Source organism: Barbus barbus (genome assembly GCF_936440315.1).
Source record: "Barbus barbus genome assembly, chromosome: 43".
Lineage (NCBI taxonomy): Eukaryota > Metazoa > Chordata > Actinopteri > Cypriniformes > Cyprinidae > Barbus > Barbus barbus.
Window position 1 is genome coordinate 20208798 of NC_136721.1, and position 22260 is coordinate 20231057.

At 34.3% G+C, this 22260-nt stretch overlaps 1 protein-coding gene across 1 annotated transcript; it reads right to left on the reverse strand.

Moving 5' to 3' along the window:
* Positions 1-5982: 5982 nt before the first annotated feature.
* On the reverse strand, positions 5983-22074 carry LOC306862760 (uncharacterized protein). Its single transcript, XM_079405737.1, has 13 exons — positions 21811-22074; positions 17362-17417; positions 17186-17289; positions 17036-17110; positions 16621-16764; positions 16390-16467; positions 15942-16093; positions 15796-15850; positions 15644-15721; positions 15440-15548; positions 11327-14587; positions 10272-10516; positions 5983-6545 (listed from the first exon to the last, which is right to left on the reverse strand). The coding sequence occupies exons 1-12, from the start codon at positions 21903-21905 to the stop codon at positions 10284-10286; spliced, it is 4440 nt and encodes a 1479-aa protein (XP_079261863.1). The 5' UTR covers positions 21906-22074; the 3' UTR covers positions 5983-6545; positions 10272-10283.
* Positions 22075-22260: the final 186 nt, after the last annotated feature.

Consider the following 22260-nt stretch of genomic DNA (forward strand, 5'->3'; position numbering starts at 1 on the left):
GAAATCATGGCCCCTTAGCGCTGAAATGTCTATTCAACTGTCTTCCTGTTTGTAATGTTAAGTTGGACCGGTTCTTCCTGTTCTGAAGACAAATGCCAAAACCTCAAGAGTATAAATATCACTGATAATTACTCTGAAATTATTACGTTAAAATTTAGTCATCAAGGTTTGTTCTTCCCAGGAGAACCTTGGCATTATGTTTCTTGTTAACGACTTTTAACACAATATCTCTTCCCCACCCAAGTTTAAATGGCATTGCATTCCACAGCAATGTGCTGTTTTATATCAATAAAATTAACACTCATTTTTAGTTAGAATTTAAACATCTCACTTTTTCAGTCAGATGTTGAATTCTCAGTTATATCTTTATTATAACAAAAGTATTAAATCTTGCTGTGTAAAATGTCTTAAGAGGAATAAAAAATAGACACCATATGTAACTTTAATATTACGATTAAGATGACTTGGCTCAGAATTAGCTGAGAGAGGAATTTATTTGAGAAAAACGCATGAATGTGTTTTAAGATCTCTAACTAGCAGACTCTGGTATTGCAGTAAATCCGAGGACAATTTTAGACTTCATTAACCTGTCCTGTACAGAGCACATTCAGGGCTTTTCAGAGATACTAAATGATTGGATGTTTCACCATGACCACTCCCTCTCCTTCAGAAATGTCCGAAATTAATTTAGTGACACTCTTATGGAAATATGATAATATTTTGTAATTATCATTTTAATCTGTCTAATTTTTAAATTGTGTGTCATAAATCAACATCTCAGGAAAATGTTATGGGGTTTCAAATCAAAATATGACCTTCTGTTACGAAACAGGATGTTGATTTCATACATGTCCTCATATGAGGACACCAGGACTAAAAGCATGTTTATTACGCATTTTGGGAGACATAACAAATGAATAGGGAAAGAAATTATATTTCAATAGCCTATGAAATCTTATATATTATTATGAAAATCTTGTCATTTATTACTCCCATTATTACACTTTTTTTTTATTACATGTTGCTCCAAAAACACATTAATCTGCAAATTAGATTTAGTTTATAGATACATTGTATATAATGAGAACCCATTTATAGCCATTTTACACACATTTTGCATAAAGAAAAAAGGTGTATCGAATCATTCTGTTATAACATAGTTGAGAATCATCTTTATACAAAGTTTGGTAAAAAAAAAAAAATGTAAATCTTGAAAACTAAAAATGTATTGGCGATTTAAAAAAAATCAATTGTTTTGCCTATGCGTGTTCATTCATGTCTTCTTATTTTTTTAAAGAAATTGAGTCCCGATATCCTCTACCGAGGACATAGCATAACTTATGAATGAAATATCTTTTTTTATTTTATTAAATTTTTTTACATTATTTTTAATGCTCTAAACAATGTAAAAACGTTAAAAACTAAAACTTTTTTTCTTGGGTCTTAAGAGGTTAAAGTGGTAGTTTACCACTTTATAAATGAAAAATGTCCTTTTTTTTTGTTTTTATTCTATGACCCCGATTTTCTTCAAAATATAGATAGGCTATACACTTGTGTGTGTGTATGTGTGTGTGTGTGTTTTACTAAAGAAAATAAGTCAATAATGACTTAAAGAGAAATCGGTGAACTGTCCCTTTTAAGATCTTGTGTAAGATTGCTTGGGTCATTTTCTCAGATGACACTCAAGTAAACGTCTCATTGCTGTCTGAAAGAAACTGTTGTTCTTATGTGAAGTGTTATTATAGACTATATGGTTTTGTTGGGCAGATGAGGTTTAGAGCAGACGTAAATGAAAACTTACTCACTGGCCATTGTCTAGTCTTGAAGATTGATCTTCAGTTGGCACTTCGGATTGTTTTACTCATTCGCAAACAATGAGGAAAAAATAACCATAAATAGAACCTGTTCTCCCGTTTCCCTCATTAATAGTAACCAGAACGGAAAATATGTCACTATATGCAAATAAAAACAGAGATGACTTGGAATGAAATTATGGAAGGGTCTTGGTTATTGCGGCATGGTTTATGTTCTTAGGAGAAGTTGTTAACTAGCTCTTGAAATGACATGCTGAAAATAAGTCCATCCATCATGTTTACAAGCATTTATTTGTAGGGGTGCTTGACAGACTGTGAAGAATCGAAGTGCGACAGTGTTGACATGTTTGTTTTCCGGCGCTTTGGCAGCAGGACAGACTACTTGCCTTTTTCATTGTGTTTGTCCACACTTATCCAACCATATATTTAAAGTCACACTCTGCAATAATAGCATCATTTTGTTGCTTTGAAAAACCTGTTTTTCTTGTAAAAACAGCAGCTGCGCCAAACTGCAGAAAATATTTGGACACTTAATACACACTTTAAAAGGTATGACATTTTTTTTAACAAAAGAAAAAAATATAAAACCAACTACCCTAGTAAAAAGAGACATATTTAAAATAAAATTATATTTAAAATGTATTTCATGATAAGTATAGATCAAATCTATTAATATACACACTCACCTAAAGGATTATTAGGAACACCTGTTCCATTTCTCATTAATGCAATTATCTAATCAACCAATCACATGGCAGTTGCTTCAATGCATTTAGGGGTGTGGTCCTGGTCAAGACAATCTCCTGAACTCCAAACTGAATGTCAGAATGGAAAAGAAAGGTGATTTAAGCAATTTTGAGCGTGGCATGGTTGTTGGTGCCAGACGGGCCGGTCTGAGTATTTCACAATCTGCTCAGTTACTGGGATTTTCACGCACAACCATTTCTAGGGTTTACAAAGAATGGTGTGAAAAGGGAAAAACATCCAGTATGCGGCAGTCCTGTGGGCAAAAATGCCTTGTTGATGCTAGAGGTCAGAGGAGAATGGGCCGACTGATTCAAGCTGATAGAAGAGCAAGTTTGACTGAAATAACCACTCGTTACAACCGAGGTATGCAGCAAAGCATTTGTGAAGCCACAACACGCACAACCTTGAGGCGGATGGGCTACAACAGCAGAAGACCCCACCGGGTACCACTCATCTCCACTACAAATAGGAAAAAAGAGGCTACAATTTGCACGAGCTCACCAACATTGGACGGTTGAAGACTGGAAAAATGTTGCCTGGTCTGATGAGTCTCGATTTCTGTTGAGACATTCAGATGGTAGAGTCAGAATTTGGCGTAAACAGAATGAGAACATGGATCCATCATGCCTTGTTACCACTGTGCAGGCTGGTGGTGGTGGTGTAATGGTGTGGGGGATGTTTTCTTGGCACACTTTAGGCCCCTTAGTGCCAATTGGGCATCGTTTAAATGCCACAGCCTACCTGAGCATTGTTTCTGACCATGTCCATCCCTTTATGACCACCATGTACCCATCCTCTGATGGCTACTTCCAGCAGGATAATGCACCATGTCACAAAGCTCGAATCATTTCAAATTGGTTTCTTGAACATGACAATGAGTTCACTGGACTAAAATGGCCCCCACAGTCACCAGATCTCAACCCAATAGAGCATCTTTGGGATGTGGTGGAACGGGAGCTTCGTGCCCTGGATGTGCATCCCACAAATCTCCATCAACTGCAAGATGCTATCCTATCAATATGGGCCAACATTTCTAAAGAATGCTTTCAGCACCTTGTTGAATCAATGCCACGTAGAATTAAGGCAGTTCTGAAGGCGAAAGGGGGTCAAACACAGTATTAGTATGGTGTTCCTAATAATCCTTTAGGTGAGTGTATTTACTTAATGATACAAAAACTATAATTCAACTTTATTTGGAGTACCACTTGTGCACAATGAGTATTTCTTCTTATTAAGCATAACACGTGTTTTAACCCCGGTTTCACAGACAAGGCTTAAACTAGTCCCAGACTAAAATGCATGTTTGAGCTGTCTCAACTGAAAATATCTTGCTCTGACATATCTTAAAATATGTCAGTGTCATTGTTCTGTGTCAAGATGCACACCTTATTGTTTTCTTCCAAGGCATTTTTGTAAAAGTGGCATAATTTAACTAAGGCCTAGTCCTGGTTTAAGCTAAGCCCTGTTTGTGAAACCGGGCCTTAATGTCACTATTGATGAGGATTTTATGATCTTTGAATAAATGCAAGATATTTAAATTTTGCCTGAAGTATACTTGCAATAGTTCCACTTTAGCACAACCAAATATACTTCAGTGTATCTTTAGTTGGACTTCAGCTCTACTTCTGCACAATTAAAGTGCATTAAGTGCAACTTAGTTGTTAAGCAGGCTTTAAGTATACCAGTTTAGTATACTAAAAGTACAATTGCAGGCCATAAACATGTACATGTATTTGTAGTATACTTAGAATTAAATAAATGTATTTTAAATACATTTTAGTACATTTATTTTTCATAAAAAGGATAGCTTTTTTGTGAGAAAATAAAGCAACATTTTCGTGGAAATAAGCTTGTTATAGGTCTTAAAAATGTCAAATGAAGACAAAACTACTAAAATCACCATGAGAGCAGTTGGTTAGAATTCATTGCAAAAATGTCTCCTTTTTTTCAGAAAACAGCTCTTGTTTGAAAAGAAAATTTGGAAATTTTGACTGTTAAAATAATGTTTTTTAGTTAACAACTGTTTGTTTAATACATTGTTATTATTTCAGTAAAGAAGTCAAATTAAGAGTATTTCTTATCTAGATAGGATTCCATCTGGGTTGGTTTCAGCAAACTTATTTACATTAAGGAACATAAATGAACATACATTTTTTTGGACCCCTGTATCTAGTCCTTGTATGTTGCCTGTAGTGTTGCAATTTTTTGGTTGCACAAGCTTCTGATAATTAAAATTGCGTTTAATCATGTAACTTTTTAGTAAGTGTAACTAAATATATTTACATTTACTATATATACATTATGCTATATGTATTTTTAATCATTTCAGAATCTAATAAAATAAGTAAAATTTGAAAAAAGAATTAAATAAATCTATTTTTAAAAACTGATCTAAACCTTAGATTAGAATCCAGCTGTTATGCATTGCGGCAAACATGTTTTCATTAAGGAACATAAAGGGACTTTGAGAAAAAAAAATCCCCATGAAAAGGAAAATATACTGAATTTCCTCATTTCAGTCTCAGATCCTGATTAGCAACTAGATGTCAATGTTTGACAGTAAATCTTTAACCTGTTTCCTTCTAACATTATTTTCCCCAAAAATTTCAACAATTTGTTTTCATTCCACAACTTTTTTGGGTAAACTGTCAACAGTTCTCATTCTTTATCATCTTTCTGCACACACTCACATTGATCATGGACAAACATGTTTAAAAACATGCTTGAAATGCTTTCTTGCATCGGTGTGATTTTATGCCCTTTTCACTTTTTGTCCCACATCTGCATGAAATAGTTTGCAGCAGGGATGATTTTTTTCCCTATCTAATTGCTATCATTTGTCAATTTTGACATTTTTGATCCATGACTGGATCAGTACATCATATTAACTCTTTTCAAACTGCAAAGACAGTATTATATCATTTTACATAATCAGATTAATATACATGAGGCAAACACGTGCCGCCTCACTTTCCGTGAACCAGTCACAAGATTCAAATAATTGACTGAAAATGACGTAAATGTGCAAAGCATTTCAAATATGCTATCAACAAGGTTCTCAACATTACATTATCAGATGAACAAAATTGCAGCAGGATCTCAGCTTTCAAAGCACACACCAGTGAATCTTAGAATGCCAGAGGTTCATTTACATCTGCTTAAACATTACAGCAGTGAGCGTCTTCTTTTATTCTCTGAAGTATAAGCTTATAAAATATAATACCTAAGTGAACTTTGTAATGTTTGCACTGATTATCTGTGTTAATTGATGTGATTTCATTCTCAAATCAGTCATATGGACAAAATGACTCCGCAAACTGATTCATTTTGCATATTCTTTCAAGATGAGATATCCATCTAAAATTGCAAACACAGTCAAATAAGTCACATGAATAGCCAGCAACGACATATCTATTATTTTGTCAGATGGATGCAGAGAAATCTTTATTGGAAAGTAAGAAACATTAACAACATTTCTAACAAGTTTATTTTGCTTGAGAGGAAAAATGAATAATAAATATGTTCTGTAACTATACATAACCTACAGTGGGGTTCAAAAGTCTACTTGTGAAATTTCTTTATAATATAGTGCATTTTTGGTTAAAATAATATTAAGTAAAAAACTGAACAGAACAAATGAATATGAATTAGTCTCAGTATTTGGTGTGTCATGATGATTATGTTCTCCAGCATGGTTTGTGAAATACAGCTTCTATGGTTTACATCATAGCATTTTTCTCTTTTATATTCTTAAGAATTTTTAAAAATGTATACATATTCCCAATTTTGGTCTCAAACTTGAGTGCATTTGTGGATGCAGTCCTGAACGTGTACTACTTACATATATTGCATTATTGTGCACAAGAGAACAATCTTGAGAAAATCACTGAAAGACCTTCAGTGATTGGTTGAAAGAAACATCTATTGGTCTTATTTCTCCAAACGGACTCCTCTATGATTGCTGCAGAGTTCCCATGATGCCTCCTGCATGAAAGAGATGGAGAGAATCATACAGAAGTAATGCATGTTTGGGTGGATGTAGAAGCATGTGAAAAAATGCAGTGTATTCTTTTGTTTCTTTTCCACAGTGGATTAAATTACAGCACAATCTAAAGAAAAGAAGCAAGGAAACTCAAGTGAAAGACTATGCGGTAATGTAAAGAATTTATAATGAAGAATGAAAGAGGAAATACTGCACATATATATGCCAAGGTGGATTATGGAATAAATATGATCAACAGACTGAACTTGTTTTTCCTGAACTGAACAGTGTTCCAGGAACGAGCACATATGGTTTTTCTTCACATGGTATATTTAGCACAGAATCACTTTGTGTGTAATTCTTTGTATAAAATGTGTTTGAGCTTTTTAAAATATATTTTGTGAAAACACTGTGTGGGATTGGGAAGTTTTTTATGTTTTTGAAAGAAGTCTCACCAAGTCTACATTTTACTGTAAAAACAGCAGTCCGGTGTAATATTATTCCTATTTAAAATAGCTGTTTTCTATTTGAATGTATTTTAAAATGTAATTTATTTCTGTGATGCAAAGCTGATTTTCAGCATCATTACTCCAGTTTTCAGTGTCATCCTTCAGAAATCATTCTAATATGCTCATATGGTTCTCATTATTACCTCTATTGAAAACAGTGTTGCTTAATATTTTTGTTTTCTGTAATGCATTTTTTTCTGGATTCTTTGATGAATAGACCGTTCAAAAGAACAGCATTTATTTGATTTTTTTGTTAAATGTATTTACTGTCACAGCTAAATAAAATTAATTTCTTTCAAAAAAAAGAAGAAGAGGGAACTGTCTGTTTTAGTATATCTGCTAGTGAATAGTATATCATCTAAAGAGAAAAATATGTACATCCTGTATATGCTCCAAGCCATGTCATTTTAGGAATTACATTTCCTTAAGTTGACTCAAAGGACTGGCTGTTTAATAAGGCCATTTCATTCACACATTTGACAGTCAGACACTGCCATTTTTGGAATGTTACAGTTCGAATTAAGGGCTATAGTTAGAGCTTATTAGCAAGTTATCATAAACCTTTAATGTTCCAGAATCTGCCATAACATTTTCATCTCTTTCATGCAAATGATTTTGTATGATTTATGAAAATTATTTTATGAATACATTTTTATGAACATATACTTTATATTATTTGTGATCAATGATTTTGAATTCAGCAAAAATTAACAATGAACATAATATTTTCGAAAGAGTAATCGAACACAATAGGAATAATTTACCCGTGAACTTGAACTGAATGTATCCTTGCTGAATATGTGTGTGTGTGTGTAATATATATATATATATATATATATATATATATATATATACAATGAGTATGAAAAGTATTTTTATGTTTTTTTTTTTCTTATTTTAGATATTTATTACTGCAATTGTTTTGAAATGAAACTGATTTTCTTTATGGTTTTAGTTTTCATTTGTGATAATAAGCCTGGTTTGTACTGTAGATTTGGCAACAGTGTGCAACAATTTCGTTTGTCATTGACTGCTAACCGATACCAGTCATTAACTAACACTTCAGTGTCACAGCGACAGTCTGTCGTGAATGTCAAGCAGGAGAGCCCCAGGGTTAACTTGGCTTACTTATTATGGTTTGTATTAAACATTCTTGTCTGCTTATAAAATGGCAGCATTTGTCCTTAAAGATGGGAGTGCAAATTTGGATCTAGTCCAGGTCTCATGAAAGGTGTGGCCATCACCATTTGTCACAACTGTAACGTCTCTTTCCAGGCTGAGATTGCTTACACTTTAGGTAAACATGGTACTGTATGAATAACCCTAACAGTTATGATTGGCATTTTGGTAAGCAATCCATCAATGTACGCAGAAAGAAAAAAAAAATCTATATACACCCATTTGGATCAAATTCAGGGGCCAATTTTATACTATTTTAGGAATGGAAGCGCTAGTTGTCACATACACTGTAAAAAAAAAAAAATAATAATTTTTAGGCAACCAGCTTCAGCAGATTTTTGAGTTCTCTGAATTTATTTTTTGTAGGAGTTTCTCAACTTTTTGTAGTATAAAAGTTGAGAAGACTCAAAAATCTACTGAAGCCATGGTTGCCTTAATTTTAAGTTGGCTCAACTTTTTTTTTTTTTTTTTTTACAGTGTAGGGAAGTTCTTAAACACTGAGGTTTTGAGTTCAGTTTACTCAAATATATGTTTTGTGTTATTTTAGTTTAGATATACGATTATATTTTTATTCATATTTTGAATTACATTTTCATTTTTATATTTTCTGGTATAATTTTAGTAAATTTACTGTGTTTTTGTCATTTTCATTATTATAATTTGTCTGTAAAAACTGTAGTTTTTATTCAGTTATTAGTTTTAGTTTATTTAGTTATTTTTATACTTTGTTAACCTAAGCAAAAAATTGAAATGTTGCCTTGGCAACTCAGAAATATTTAAATAAACATTAACTGAAATTATGTGTGTGTGTGTGTGTGTGTGTGTGTGTGTGTGTGTGTATATACATATACAGACACACACACACACACATAATTTAATTTGTATATAATTTCAGTTAATGTTTATTTTATTTCAAATAATGAAAATGTTTTAGTTATAGTTAACAATAACCCTGATATGAACTGTAGCAACGTAATGTACAATGTATTCACATGACTCCAGTCCATCAATTATTAATCTTGTAAAGTGAATAGATGCGTTTTTGTAATAAGTCCTCTATCCACTTTGTCACTGTAGGAAGCTTTATTATGGATTATGGACTCATATTTTGGCCAGAAACAACAGTTTAAACACCTGTTTATTATGGATTTGTTTAACATGCAACTGTATTATTTCAAATAAGATGCTAACTGATGGACTGGAGTGGTGTGAATTATTTGTGGATTATTGTGATGTTTTTATCAACTGTTCGGACTCTCATTCTGACGGCACCCATTCACTGCATAGGATCAGCATTGATGAGCAAGTGATGCAACGCTAAACTTCTCCAAATCTGTTCTGATCAAGTCTACATCTTACTCATCTACATCTCAGATGGCCTGAGGGTGAGTAGATTTTCAGCAAATTTTCCTTTTTGGGTGAACTATTCCTTTAAAGTAACTTTTTTTCTAGCTCTGCATACATATCACTAAACGACAACGGCAGAAATCTGCTATGTTTTTGCACGTGCTGCAGTTTCTGCCAGAAGACTGTACGATGTGAAGAGAGATAAGGAAACTGATGTTACAGTTAAGGCATTTGTGCTCAGTGTACCTGATAAACATGTCTCCCGTCTGTCTGTCTGTTTCTGATTGATGGCTTATCTATCCCATAATCCTTTGCTGTGCATGGGTCACTGCACAAGTGTACTTATTCTGTATGCTTAATTTGAGGTTGAGGTGTTTATACTAGGTCGAATTTGGTAGAAAATCACAGTGTAATATTTCCTTCCAGTAAAAGCACTTTTGAGATTTACTAATATAATTATCATGATGAAATTTTCTCTAAATCTCTAAATTGGGGTAATTATGTATAGCAGTTATTTTGCATTGTAGGATTTCACAAAAAGCAACCGACCTGGGGTGAAAAGGACAACAAATGTGCGATTAGCCCTGAATTACCCTTCCACTCCTTATGGTTTTATAATTAATGGCAATCAAAACCAGAAGCTTTGCTTTCTTTAATAGAATTATCTGTTCTGAGATAAGAGTTAACACCTACCAATTATGTGCTTCATTTTTCATCGGCTGTCTTATCATTCCTGCTGTCGTTGGGTGTTTCCATGATGGTTTCGCAGTTCTGCAGAATCTCATGTTTAATGTCCTCATTCACTTGATCGGGGTCAGAATCGGATTTTAAGTTTTGCGCCACGTCTGTGTTACTGGCTAGGAGTGATATAGCCTCTTCTCCCTCTTCAACATCATTTATGTCATTGGTCATCGGAGTAATACAATATTTTAGGCCCACTGCAGAAGTTACAAAAACAAGGGATTTTTATCATACAGGAGCAATCAACTAAAAAGGATCATTTATAATTTTTGTATTATTATGTCACTTGTAGCATTTGACAAAACCACATTTTGAGATAAATGCACTAAGAAAGCACCTTTCTAATAAAATACAATTAATAAAATTGTTTTATAATTAAAAAACAATTATTAGAATAATAAAATGATCTAAAATTTAATGATTAAAAATAAATTATTAATAATTAGATTATAGTCAATAATCATTTAAATATTGCCTGTCAAAACATTTTTATTGAAATAAAAAATTAAATTTTAGATATTATTTCACTGAAATTGAGTATTCAGTAAGATTATTTTTAAAATGTTTTTTAAAATAAGTCTCTTATGCTCACCAAGGCTGCATTTATTTTCTTAAAAATACAATAATTATTTGCTTAAAAATACAGTAAAACTGTATTATTGTGAAATAGTATTACACTTTAAAATAGGTGTTTTCTGTTGTAATATATTTTAAAAATGTAGTTCATTATTGTGATGGAAAATGGCATTTATTCTTGCTGAATAAAAATATAATTAAAGAAAAAAAAAACTTTTTTGACTCCAAACTTTTGAATAACTTTTAAATAAGACATCAATAATAGTTTTAAGTTTTTTTTTTAAACATTTGATTTCTTTGTGTTCAGTCTGTGCATTGTTTGACCGATATTTTGATTTCTTTTGAAGGTATTTTTTTTGTCAGATATGTAACTTGCTTGACATTAAGATGTTGCTTAAAGAACTGTCTATCAGTGACACCATTATCATTACCTTTGTCTTCGGGGTTATGATAGACAGCTACAAGCCCCTCCCCCTCATCTGGTTGTCCAGTCTCAGATATAGGTGATGTCTTGGACTCAGCATCAATCCCCTCAGCCAAATCACTGCTGCTGTCCACAATTTTATCCACTTGAAGCATTTCTGCATCTGTCTGTTCATCCTCCACTCCAGGAGTCTGTTCTGCTGAGGTGGTGTTTTTGGAGATCCCTGAGGAAGCTTGAGAGTCAACAGGTTCAGTCTTCTCTTTCATGTCTGAATCTCTTTGATTGTTCAAACTAGAAAGATCTGACTCGACCTGAATGGTTGGTAAGTTTATTTGGGATGAGGTATCAGTTGAGCACATCTGTGGCTTGTTTTTATCTTGAGTGGTTGGAATTCTTTGAGGAATACACACGTCATTGATTGGAGATGGCTCTGTAGCATGCAATTCTGGGAAGAGTGGTGCATGCTGGGAAGAAACAGTGTTAGCCTCCTCTGTCTGGATTAAAGGTTCTTTCTCTCTTTCTTTGACACCTACTTCTGTCGCCTCATCCCTCTTTATAGCCTCTGTGTATGATTCCTCCTTCCTGAGCACAGTCACATTCACTGCTTTATCTACATCCACATGTGACATTCGTGCCTTATCTTGGTTCTGTCTGTCTTGTTGGGTTTCTGTCATCTCATCTTGTTTGTTTTCACTTTCTTGTTCCACTGTGATGTTCCCATATTGTATTTTTTTGCTTTCACAGTTTTCTGTCATTTTCCGATCCTGATCTTTTTCATCCTCTTGCTCTTCCAGACTTTTCCCATCTTCATGTCTTTCCCCAAATTTACATTCTTGCTCTTTTTCACTCTGAAACGCTTCCATAATTTTCCAGTCCTGTTCTTCCAACCTTCTACCATCTTGTTCTTCACCATCATCTTCTTTCTCACATTTTTCTCCATTTTTCCCGTCTTGCTTATTTTCTTGCTCACATGCTTCCATAATTTTTACATATTGTATTTTTTCAGTCTCAAATACTTCCACTACTTTTTCACCTTCGTGTTCTTCTATGAAATCTCCATCATGTATTTTTTCAATCCCACAGTCTTTTTTGCAGTTCTGTTGATTTTCGTTTTCATGGTCTGCCAAACTGTTCCCATGTTCATGTTTTTCTACAGTTTTCCCATCTTGGTCATGTTCTTGCCCACATTCTTCCATCATTTTCACATCGTGTATTTTTTCAGTCTCAAATACTTCCACGGCTTTCCAACCTTCATCTTTTTCACTTTCATGTTCTTCTCTGTCTCTATTTTGCATGTTTTCATTCTCACAGTCTTCAGTTATTTTCCAATCCTGTTCTTTTTCGCGTTCTTCCAGATTTTTGACAGTTTTCCCATCTTGCTCTTTTTCTGGCCCACATTCTTCCATCCTTGTCGTATATTGTAATTTTTCAGTCTCAAACACTTCCATGCTTGTCTCATCTTGTTCTTTATCACTGTGAAATGCATCCACAATATTCCCATCTCGTTTTTCTCTGCTTCCATGTTCTACCATTGTTTTTCCATCAATTTCTTTCTTATATTCTTCTTCACATTTTTCTACAGTTTTCCCATCTTCCTCATTTCTTTGCTTTTCACTTTCATGTTCTTCCATGATGTTCCCATCTTGTATTTTGTCAACCTCCTGTTCTTTCCTGCCAATTTCCCCAGCTTGTTCCTTTTTACTCTCATGTTCTCCCTCAGATTTCCCAGCTTGCTCATTTTCTTTCTCACATTCGTCCATCATTTTTGCATATTGTGTTTTTTCAGTTTCAGATACTTCCATGCTTTTCTTGTCTTGTTCTTTTTCATTGTCAGAAACATCCACAATTGTCGCATCTTGCTTATCTTCTCTCATATACTGTAACATCATTTTTGCATTTTGTATATTTTCACTCTTAAATTCAATTATTCTCTGATCTTGCTCTTTTTTACTTGTATGTTCTTCCATGATGCTCCCATCTTCTATTTTTTCAACCTCAAGTTCTTCCATACATTTCCCACGTTTTTCTTTTTCAGTGTCATGTTCTTCCTCACATTTTTCTACAATTTTCCCATCGTGCTCATTTTCTTGCTCACATTCATCCATCATTTTCCTATATTGTGTTTTTTCAGTCACGAATACTTCCATGTTTTTCTTTTCTTGTTCCTTTTTACTGTCATATGCTTCCATAGCATTCCCATCTTGCTTATATTCTTCCATATTTTTGTCATTTTCATGTTCTTTCAAATCTTCCTTATGTTTTTCTGTAACTTCCCTATCCTGGTCTTTTTCTAGCACACCTTCTAACCTTAATTTTTCACTCTCTTGTTCCTCCACAATTTTTTCAACTTTATCTTCTGCACTCTCACATTCTTCCATAATATTTCCATCTTGTTTTTCTTCACTCTTATGTTCTTCCAACATTTTCCCATCTTGTTCTTTTCCACTCTCATATTTCTCCATAGTTTTACCAATTGATTCTTTTTCACCTTCATGTTTTTCCACAGTCATCCCATCATGTTTCTCCTGTCCGCTGTTCTTCTCTCCAGTTTCAGCTCGCTCTTCTCCACCTCCCTTCTTTTCTTCTTCAGTCACATCTTTCTCCTCATATTTCATCTCTTTTTCTCCACTCCCGTCATCCTCCTCCTCTTCAACCGTAGATATAACCAATGCCCGAGCAGTAAAATCCCTCTCTGCTTCCAGGTCTTTCAGCATTTGTGGAACAACGGGCAGAGCAGGAAGTGGTCTGGTGGGTGGCTCAGGTACCAAAACGCATGAAAGAGGAAGAAGAGGGTCTAAGGGGTCGACAAGCATCTCAGCCTGGTTCACAGATGGTTCTGGTGAATTCTCAAAACCAGGGGGTGGTGGAGGAAACTCATCCACTATCTCTGATTCATCTGGTTGGAGCTGCTCAGGGGTTGGTGGAGGTGGATAAAAGACCAGACTATCTAGTATATAATTGATAGGGGTTTTGATTTCAGATTCAGTTGCACTGGTTGTAGGTGATGGTTGAGTTTGAAGCCATGGCTCCATCGTCTTGGGTGAAGACAGCTGGATCTGGATTTTGGTAGATACCATAGCACCATTGTGCAGCGAGGAAGCTGTAGTGCTGGTGAAAAGGATTGGGCTACGGGATGTGGGAGTTGATGAAAAGTAAGGCGATACCACTGATGATCTGTATGGGGATATAGGTGAAGAAGGTTTATCTTCATTGAAACTGAAGATATTGTCCGTCTGACTGCGATGCAGTCGTCTATAGGGACTCCTGACTGCAAAAAGAAAAAGAGATTTTGAAATAAACTGTAGGCTACTAAAATATGAAAAGTAGTAATGCGTCACATTACTGCCACTTGATGTGTAGACAGATTTGTTTTTTATCACATTGAACATCTGCACAAGCCATATCTGATATGAAAACATTTTATTGACAAATCAAATGTATGAACTTATTACTATGAATTGCATTCACTATATATTTAAATAAGTTATAACAGTGCATTAATCATGAACTAAACATGAACAATTTTGAAAGCATTATTCTAGGTTTATGTTTGTTATATTTTATGTTAATCTACACTGCTGTTCAAAAGTCTGGGGTAAGTATGATTTATTTTATTTATGTATTACAATTTTGAAAAAAACATTATGTTCACCAAGTCTCTATTTATTTGATTAAAAATAGTACAGTAAAACAGCAATATTCTGAAATATTATTACAATTGAATATATCTTTCTATTTTAACACATTTTAAAATGTAATTTATTCATGTGATCCAAAGCTGATTTTTTTTAGCATCATTACCAGTCTTCAGTGACACATGATCCTTCTGAAACATTAACCTAGATGAATAAATCCTGTAAATGTAGCCTATTGTTCATTGTCATTTTATAACTTATACAGCGACTGTGGTAATTGCTCACAAATTGAAAATGTATGACCTTTACATGCATGCCATAAAAATGCAAAAATAAATTACTTTGGATTTAAACAACAACAACAACAAAAAAGTTATCAAATGTTAGACATAAAATATTTGTTTGTGGGCAGATTATAGAGTAGAGTGGCTCTCACATTTCAGTCAATGGAAACACATGCCGGTTCACATTATGTTACACTTTACCTGGAGATGTGGAGCTGGGACTGGAGGCTGAGTGGACACTTGAGGAGGACAGTTGTCTGAAAAACTCTCTGGGGTTTACAGTACGCTGAGACGCCAGAGCTGCTGCCTCCTATTGGCCATAAACAGTATTACATTACAGCATGAAAATCACAGGGCCCATATTTAGTGGATGGGTTTAATGCAGGTTTGATTGACAGAACTAACCTCAGCTTTTTCCTCTGATTGACAGCATGAATATCTAGCTCTAATTCCATCTTCTTCATGCTCCCTTTCCTCATCCTCCTGTGAGTTAATATGGATTAAGAATATATACGTGCAAACACAAATGCCCACACATAGAAACAAATTAATCATACCCATTTTATTTTCTCCCGTTTCCGGGCCTCTGCCTCCATTTGCGCCTGTATTCTCCTGTATATATATATATATATATATATATAAAAAAAATCACCTTTGACCCTTGGGAATTTTTTGCATGCATGCATGAGAAACTTTGACCTACCTCTGCTCCTTTATTTTCTGTTCTTTTTCATGCATCCTCCTCTCTCTCTCTATTGCATCTCTCCTTTCCTGAAGCAATCGTTCTTTCTCTCTCTGCCTCCTGTCCTCTGCTGCCCTCCGCTGTTCTTCCTTTTTCCTTTCCTCCTCTTCTCTCTGGAAAATACAGTTTGAAACTAACCTCTGTCAGTTTTTGTATTGTTTGTGACATTTTTAAATTTTTAGAGAAAAATTTGGGTAAGTTAATGTTGCTGTTGCAAAGTTCAAATTCTATAGTAACCAGTAGGCCTAAGATCATAATAAATTATATCCCAAGCCATGTGTTAATAATTCAAAATAATATTTGTTTTGACAGCAGCATGTGATTTATTCTTTGTTACATATATACCATAACATTCATACTTGATAATATTAACTCTAAAGAAAAATAAATATAAAAACTCACGCCATACCTCTGCTTGTGCCCAAAAAGAATCTCTCTGGATTCTCTGGATCTCTGCAGCTGCAATTGTTCGCTTGTAATTAGTGCCCTGGAAATAGTAAGGAGACAGTTTGATTTGTTTACTATTTTCCTGATTTTTATAGAGTCTAATTGCCTGACTGACTTTACTGCAATTCTCAAAACAACTTCATCATTCAGTATTAATAAAGCCTTGTAGCAAGAAATGGTCATGATCTCATACCACAATGGCCTGTCTGTCTTCTGTCCGGCGGCTAGGTCTCCCTCTTGGCCCCTGCGTCACTACTGGAGCAGTGTAGGCCAGCGTACAGATCCTCTCCTCTGTGATTTCATCCAAAGTGTGGGCAGGAAGAAAGATGTGAACTTCCTGAAGCATCAGAAAGATAGCAAAATACTTTTTTTGCTTGTTTTTATGTCTCCATATTTTAATTTTATTTAAAATGCTCTGCCCAACTAACAAGACTTCTAAAAGAAAAAAAAAGTAAATGAAAAAATTGAATTTAAGATCTCTGCATGCTCACATGTTCACAAAACAAGAAGGACTATTATGTTGCCTAAATCAATTTACTCAAAAATGTAAAGCTTTGAGTTTATCAGAATACAGTTAAAGCCATCCCAAAATCCCTGTCCTCTTTTACCTTAAAGAAGGCCCTGATTGCTGGTAAATGACTGGCACACTCAGCTCTGCGGTACTCATCCACTTCATTTCCTACCTGAGAAACACAAACACTGGTTAAAGGGGAATAATCAGAGTGTTTTACATTAAGCTGTGTGGAGGATGAACTAACCCATAATATCATAGCGATGTGGGGTTGAGCTTTGCCCACCCTGTACATCCCATAAAGCGGCCGTCTAGGGTGAAGTTTAGCCGTCAACTCTTTCAATCCACCTACTACCACAAACAAGCATATAAGCAAGCCCACAAAACATAAATCCTTATTTATAAAGCTTTTTGTGCTCTTACCTCCAGAATCAGCCAGTTTGAGTCTGTTCATTATTCCATCATAGGTAAATAAAGCCCTGTATACAGAGATAGAGGGAAACAGCCAGAGGCAACATTAAAGGTTCACTTTATTTCATTAAGATGGGTAACTCAATTTAGAAACAAGTGCAGGCAAGTTCTCTGGCATTTTAGTATGAATGCTTCTGTACTGATGTTTGAGTTTTGGTTCTTTATATATATGTATGTATGATTAATTGATAGATTTCTTTTAGTGTCTAATGCATACAAAAAATAAATAAATCAGAATATCAGTATATCACAAAATAAATAAAATAAAAAAAAATCAACAAAAAAAAAACCTTTATCAGTATTTAAATTCATATATTATACAACCAATAGACAGCCTAAGGTGCTAAAATATGGTGTATTGAAAGTTCAGTATAGTAAATTAAACAGGGAAAATGAAAAAAATAAAAATTTTAGGCAGAAATGGCACCATTTTCCTGTGAATGACGCCCATATAAAGGACCCTTCTTGGATCCCTAGGGTCTTCTGTAATCTGCTCACACCCAAAAACAAAAGGGCAGTTTTTCCACATTCTCATGAAAACATTGCCCAAACGTACAACTACAACAGTAAATATGAGCTCTCAATTTAGAAACATTACAAACAAACAAAAAAAAAAAAAATGAATTTGGTTATTTGGACACTGGAGCCATTGTCTGTAATTCTTGGAAATCACTATGTTAAGTATATGTCAGTCATTCTCGAAAGCCTAGAAGGATAATCGCATAGACTGTTAATCCAAACATTTTTCAATTTCTAGGCAAATAGTTTGAGCTATATTAAAAGAAGCGGCTTACGCAAACGTCCTGAGCTGAAGCTCTTGACTGCATACTAAACACTGCCAAGCATGTTACATCTAACTTACGTAAGACACACGTTTAAGCTGCTTGGCTGCTATTATGTTATGATACTATTATGTAGTGATGCAAACGTTACAGTTTTATTTTATTTATCTATATTTTGAAGGTTTTTAATTAAGTGGTTTATTCATATATTGTTCGACCTGATTCATAAAACATTTTATTCCTAATTTTTTATTCATTTTTCTGGTTGTTGACAGTATTTTCTGATTGATGGAATGACAAAAAGAGATCTAAATCGCAACAAGAATGCAGTGTTCAGATTTCTGTCCTGGAAATGTATGCAAATTAGATATATTTAAACACAGGATATCAGAAAATGATTGTTTTGTACTGTAATAATCTGGGGAAATTAGAGTGTAGTAATTATTAGTTACAATTTTTTACCCTATATTCACCTATAGTGTCTTAAATGTACTGAAGAACATAAAACATTATGCTTTATTATAGACACACTACTATCACATACTATATTATATTAAAAAATGGAGGAAATGACAGAGAGAGGAAGACAACAAATATGCAGAGTCCTGCTTTTTCAGACTTCTGTGTTTAGACTAGCACCTTTGGCACTTTCTATCTCTGTTTAATATGTGCTTGAATCCATTATTAAAATTAAATTTGAACTGTCAGATAACCTGAAGTGGATTAAGTTAAATAATGTAACGCAGATCTGAACTACACATGATGAAATTAGGACATGGTTTGAATAATTTAATGAGACCTCGGTTTAAAAAAAAGCTCAAATCAAATCAAATGCTGTTTGAATGTCAAGAAAGCAATCCAAATGGTTTCTCTTATCAGGAACACACTGACTGAATAAAGATCAGAATCATACACACTTTTTTTTAGCTCATAAACAACCAACATTCTTTCTTTTGAAAAGTCCTTCCAGCAGCGACATTCTCGCTTTTAAAATGTTTCCTGTGACAACAGTAGCAAGAACAACAGGAACTGCTCTGCATGTCTGTGTTTTAGCCCCCAGCATGGTCAAAAACATTCACTGACACACTCATGTCTGAAGTACCATGTTCAACAGATGCTTGACCCACACACACCTCCTTGCTTTAAGTTTATCATCTCAGATTGTAGGATAGTTTGTCCTACAGGAGGAATTTTCAGATAAACATGCTAATTTAGATAAGCAGGGGTATTTACAGAGGAAATTGGTCTGGGAGGGGTTTGTTTGGTCATTAAGATAAGACAGACATTCTGAAATGTAATTCATCAGATCGAGACACAGTCCAGTATAGACTTCAGTGCTGCAAAGTTAGTAAGTTTGGATGAAATGACAAAACAAAATAAACAAAAAACTTTTTTTTGTGGAATTCGACCTAATTCTTTTAAATGTGATTTTTTTTTTGTCCTATTAATTTAAACGGGTCGTTGAGGAACACTGAACATCTCCCTAACAAACATACACACATAAGCAAAACCAGGGGTGGAATAGGGCCAAAAAGTGGCCCTGGACTTTTTGGCATAGAGTGGCCCACCAAACCACACCATAAATGACTGGCATGCTTCTTTACATTATAATTTGCCTTTTCTGGTGTCGGCCTATATGGCAAATAATTTTAAATAATTTTTACGAGGGACAGTTTAATATTGCTAAAGTTAAATACCTATATTATCAGTCCATATGACACAATGCTTTGGTATCGTCTAGAAGACTTGAATAGTGCAGAATGTGGACTGTTTTTATGTAGCCTTTATATTGGTCATATACAGTAGGCCAATTTGTCCTTTTGCAGGAGCTTAACATCTATCAGTTTAAAGAATCGCGCTCCAATTGCGGAAAAGAGTATAGTAATTATTTTGATGATGAAAAATACAGTAAACAGTACTGTGAAATAATGTTACAATTTAAAAATAGCTGTCTTCTATGCGAATATATAGTAAAATGCATTTTATTCCTGTGATCAAAGCTGAATTTTCAGCATCATTACTGCAGTCTTCAGTGTCACATGATCCTTCAGAAATCATTCTAATATGCTGATTTGCTGCTCAAGAAACATTTCTGATTATTATGAATGTTGAAAACTGTCGTGCTGTTTCATATTTTGGTGGAAAATGTGATACCATTCAGTCTTGGGTAAGGTAAAAAAAATATATTTATATTTGTCTTCAATAAGGTTGCATTAAATTGATTCAAGTGACAATAAAGATATGATATTAATTATGCAACGCCTGAAAGTAGTCCCCAGCTATATCATAACTTTGTACCTAGCTGGGGACTACTTTCAGGCGCTGCGTCATATCATTGCGCCCATGGTACGGCAGCAAAGTTCCTTGATTATAACACCGGAATGAGAGTATAGTTCCTAGCCATATCGGCCTAGAAAATTGCAACTTTTCATTTTCCGTCGGTCTTAGTACACGATGTAACTACAGAAGACTCAAGTTTTAAATAGGAAAATTATCAAAACTCTTTGGTCAGTTTTGAGCGAGATGCTAATGGTCTAATCCGATTCAATGATCTATGCTAAGCTACGCTACCGCCAGAAACGGTAAAACTCAACTGTTTAACTCTAGGGGAGTTATAAAATGAGCCTATTTTTCCCCCCAAAAAAGAAAAAAAGTGGAGTGTTCCTTTAAATTTCATAATTGTATTGTTTTTACTGATTTTTATACACTTTCTTAGATACGAAAGCCTATATAGAGACTCTTATCTCATGCATAGATCTCATGTCTGCTGAAAACTTCTATGTTATGTAGGCTACATTGTGAGGAATAACGTAATGGCATTAAAATATTAAAGAGACTTTGATATTAATTAGAATGTTTGAATCAAGCGGGCCTTTCGTCTGGGCCGATGGACGTAAACTTACATTTACTACAATTATTATTTTTAATTTAGCCTATATTTACACAATAAATAAAAAAAATATTTATTGTTGGTTTCTGGTATATAACACATCATTACTGTATTTGCATTACTGTAAGGGTTGTGGTAGGTGTAGACATTAATAAATCATAATTTAACAGGTAGCATTTTTCGTACTAAGTTAAGTTACCTACTGTTTTTATGGGAGGCAGGAAAATCTGACAGGGTAAGTTAGGTGCTCCAGATGGCCAGTCCGCCATTGTTTACTGCAATAGCTGCACATTATTTATTTTCTTTCCAAGGAATTTGAGCATGAGCATAGTGTTTTATGTGGTCGTCGGCGTTTATAAATAATTAATCGCTTAAAACAGTTAAATAAGAGCAGTGGAAACTTATATTGTATTCAAGAGGCGAAAACGCGCTCTAGTTCCACCACCGAGCAGAGTGGCGCAGCGGAAGCGTGCTGGGCCCATAACCCAGAGGTCGATGGATCGAAACCATCCTCTGCTAGGAATTTTCGCAAAATTCAAAATTGGATATTATGTAAAAGTTCTATCATATTTTGATGTATTATTATTATTATCATCGTTATTAATTACTTATTGCTGTTTAAAAACATTTGCTATTTCATTAAAAGTTATTATGTCCTATGGTCAGCCACATTTTATTTTTACGTATGGATTTTAAAAATAAGCAAATGAACAAAAACCTTCATCATACCAGTTTGTTGAGGAGCGTGGATTCAGGATGTCTTCTTTCGCCGTAAGTAAAGACAAACTGTATGTATCCAGATCAACTTCCCTCATTGATGTCATTATGTTAGTTTAGAAGGTATAATATCCAGACCTTAGATGCAGAACAAACGTAACTATAATAACATGTAGTCATACAGCAGATCTCGTTATGCAGCAGCCTCCTGAAAGATTAAAATAGCCAGCATTTGTCAATTGTATGCAAACTCTTAGGAAGCTTAGAAAAAACCCCATAAGCCACTCCTGCTGGGAATAAATAGCGGTTTGCATTGTTTCAAAGGTTAGCCACTGATAAATCCCACCCATTCGATTTAAATTAATAGAACAATATTGAGTTAATGCTTCATTTTGAACAATAAATAACAAAATAACCTACACCGTTGGCTTTCTGAGACATTTTAATGCAATGTTTATATTA

Excerpts from the sequence above, each read along its gene's own strand:
- LOC306862760 (XM_079405737.1), bottom strand. The coding sequence starts at position 21,905 with ATGACATCAATGAGGGAAGTTGATCTGGATACATACAGTTTGTCTTTA. Across the intron at positions 17,290-17,361 it reads CAAACTGGCTGATTCTGGAG|TAGGTGGATTGAAAGAGTTG; the intron begins GTAAGAGCACAA and ends TGTTTGTGGTAG. Across the intron at positions 15,851-15,941 it reads CAGAAAATAAAGGAGCAGAG|GAGAATACAGGCGCAAATGG; the intron begins GTAGGTCAAAGT and ends ATATATATACAG.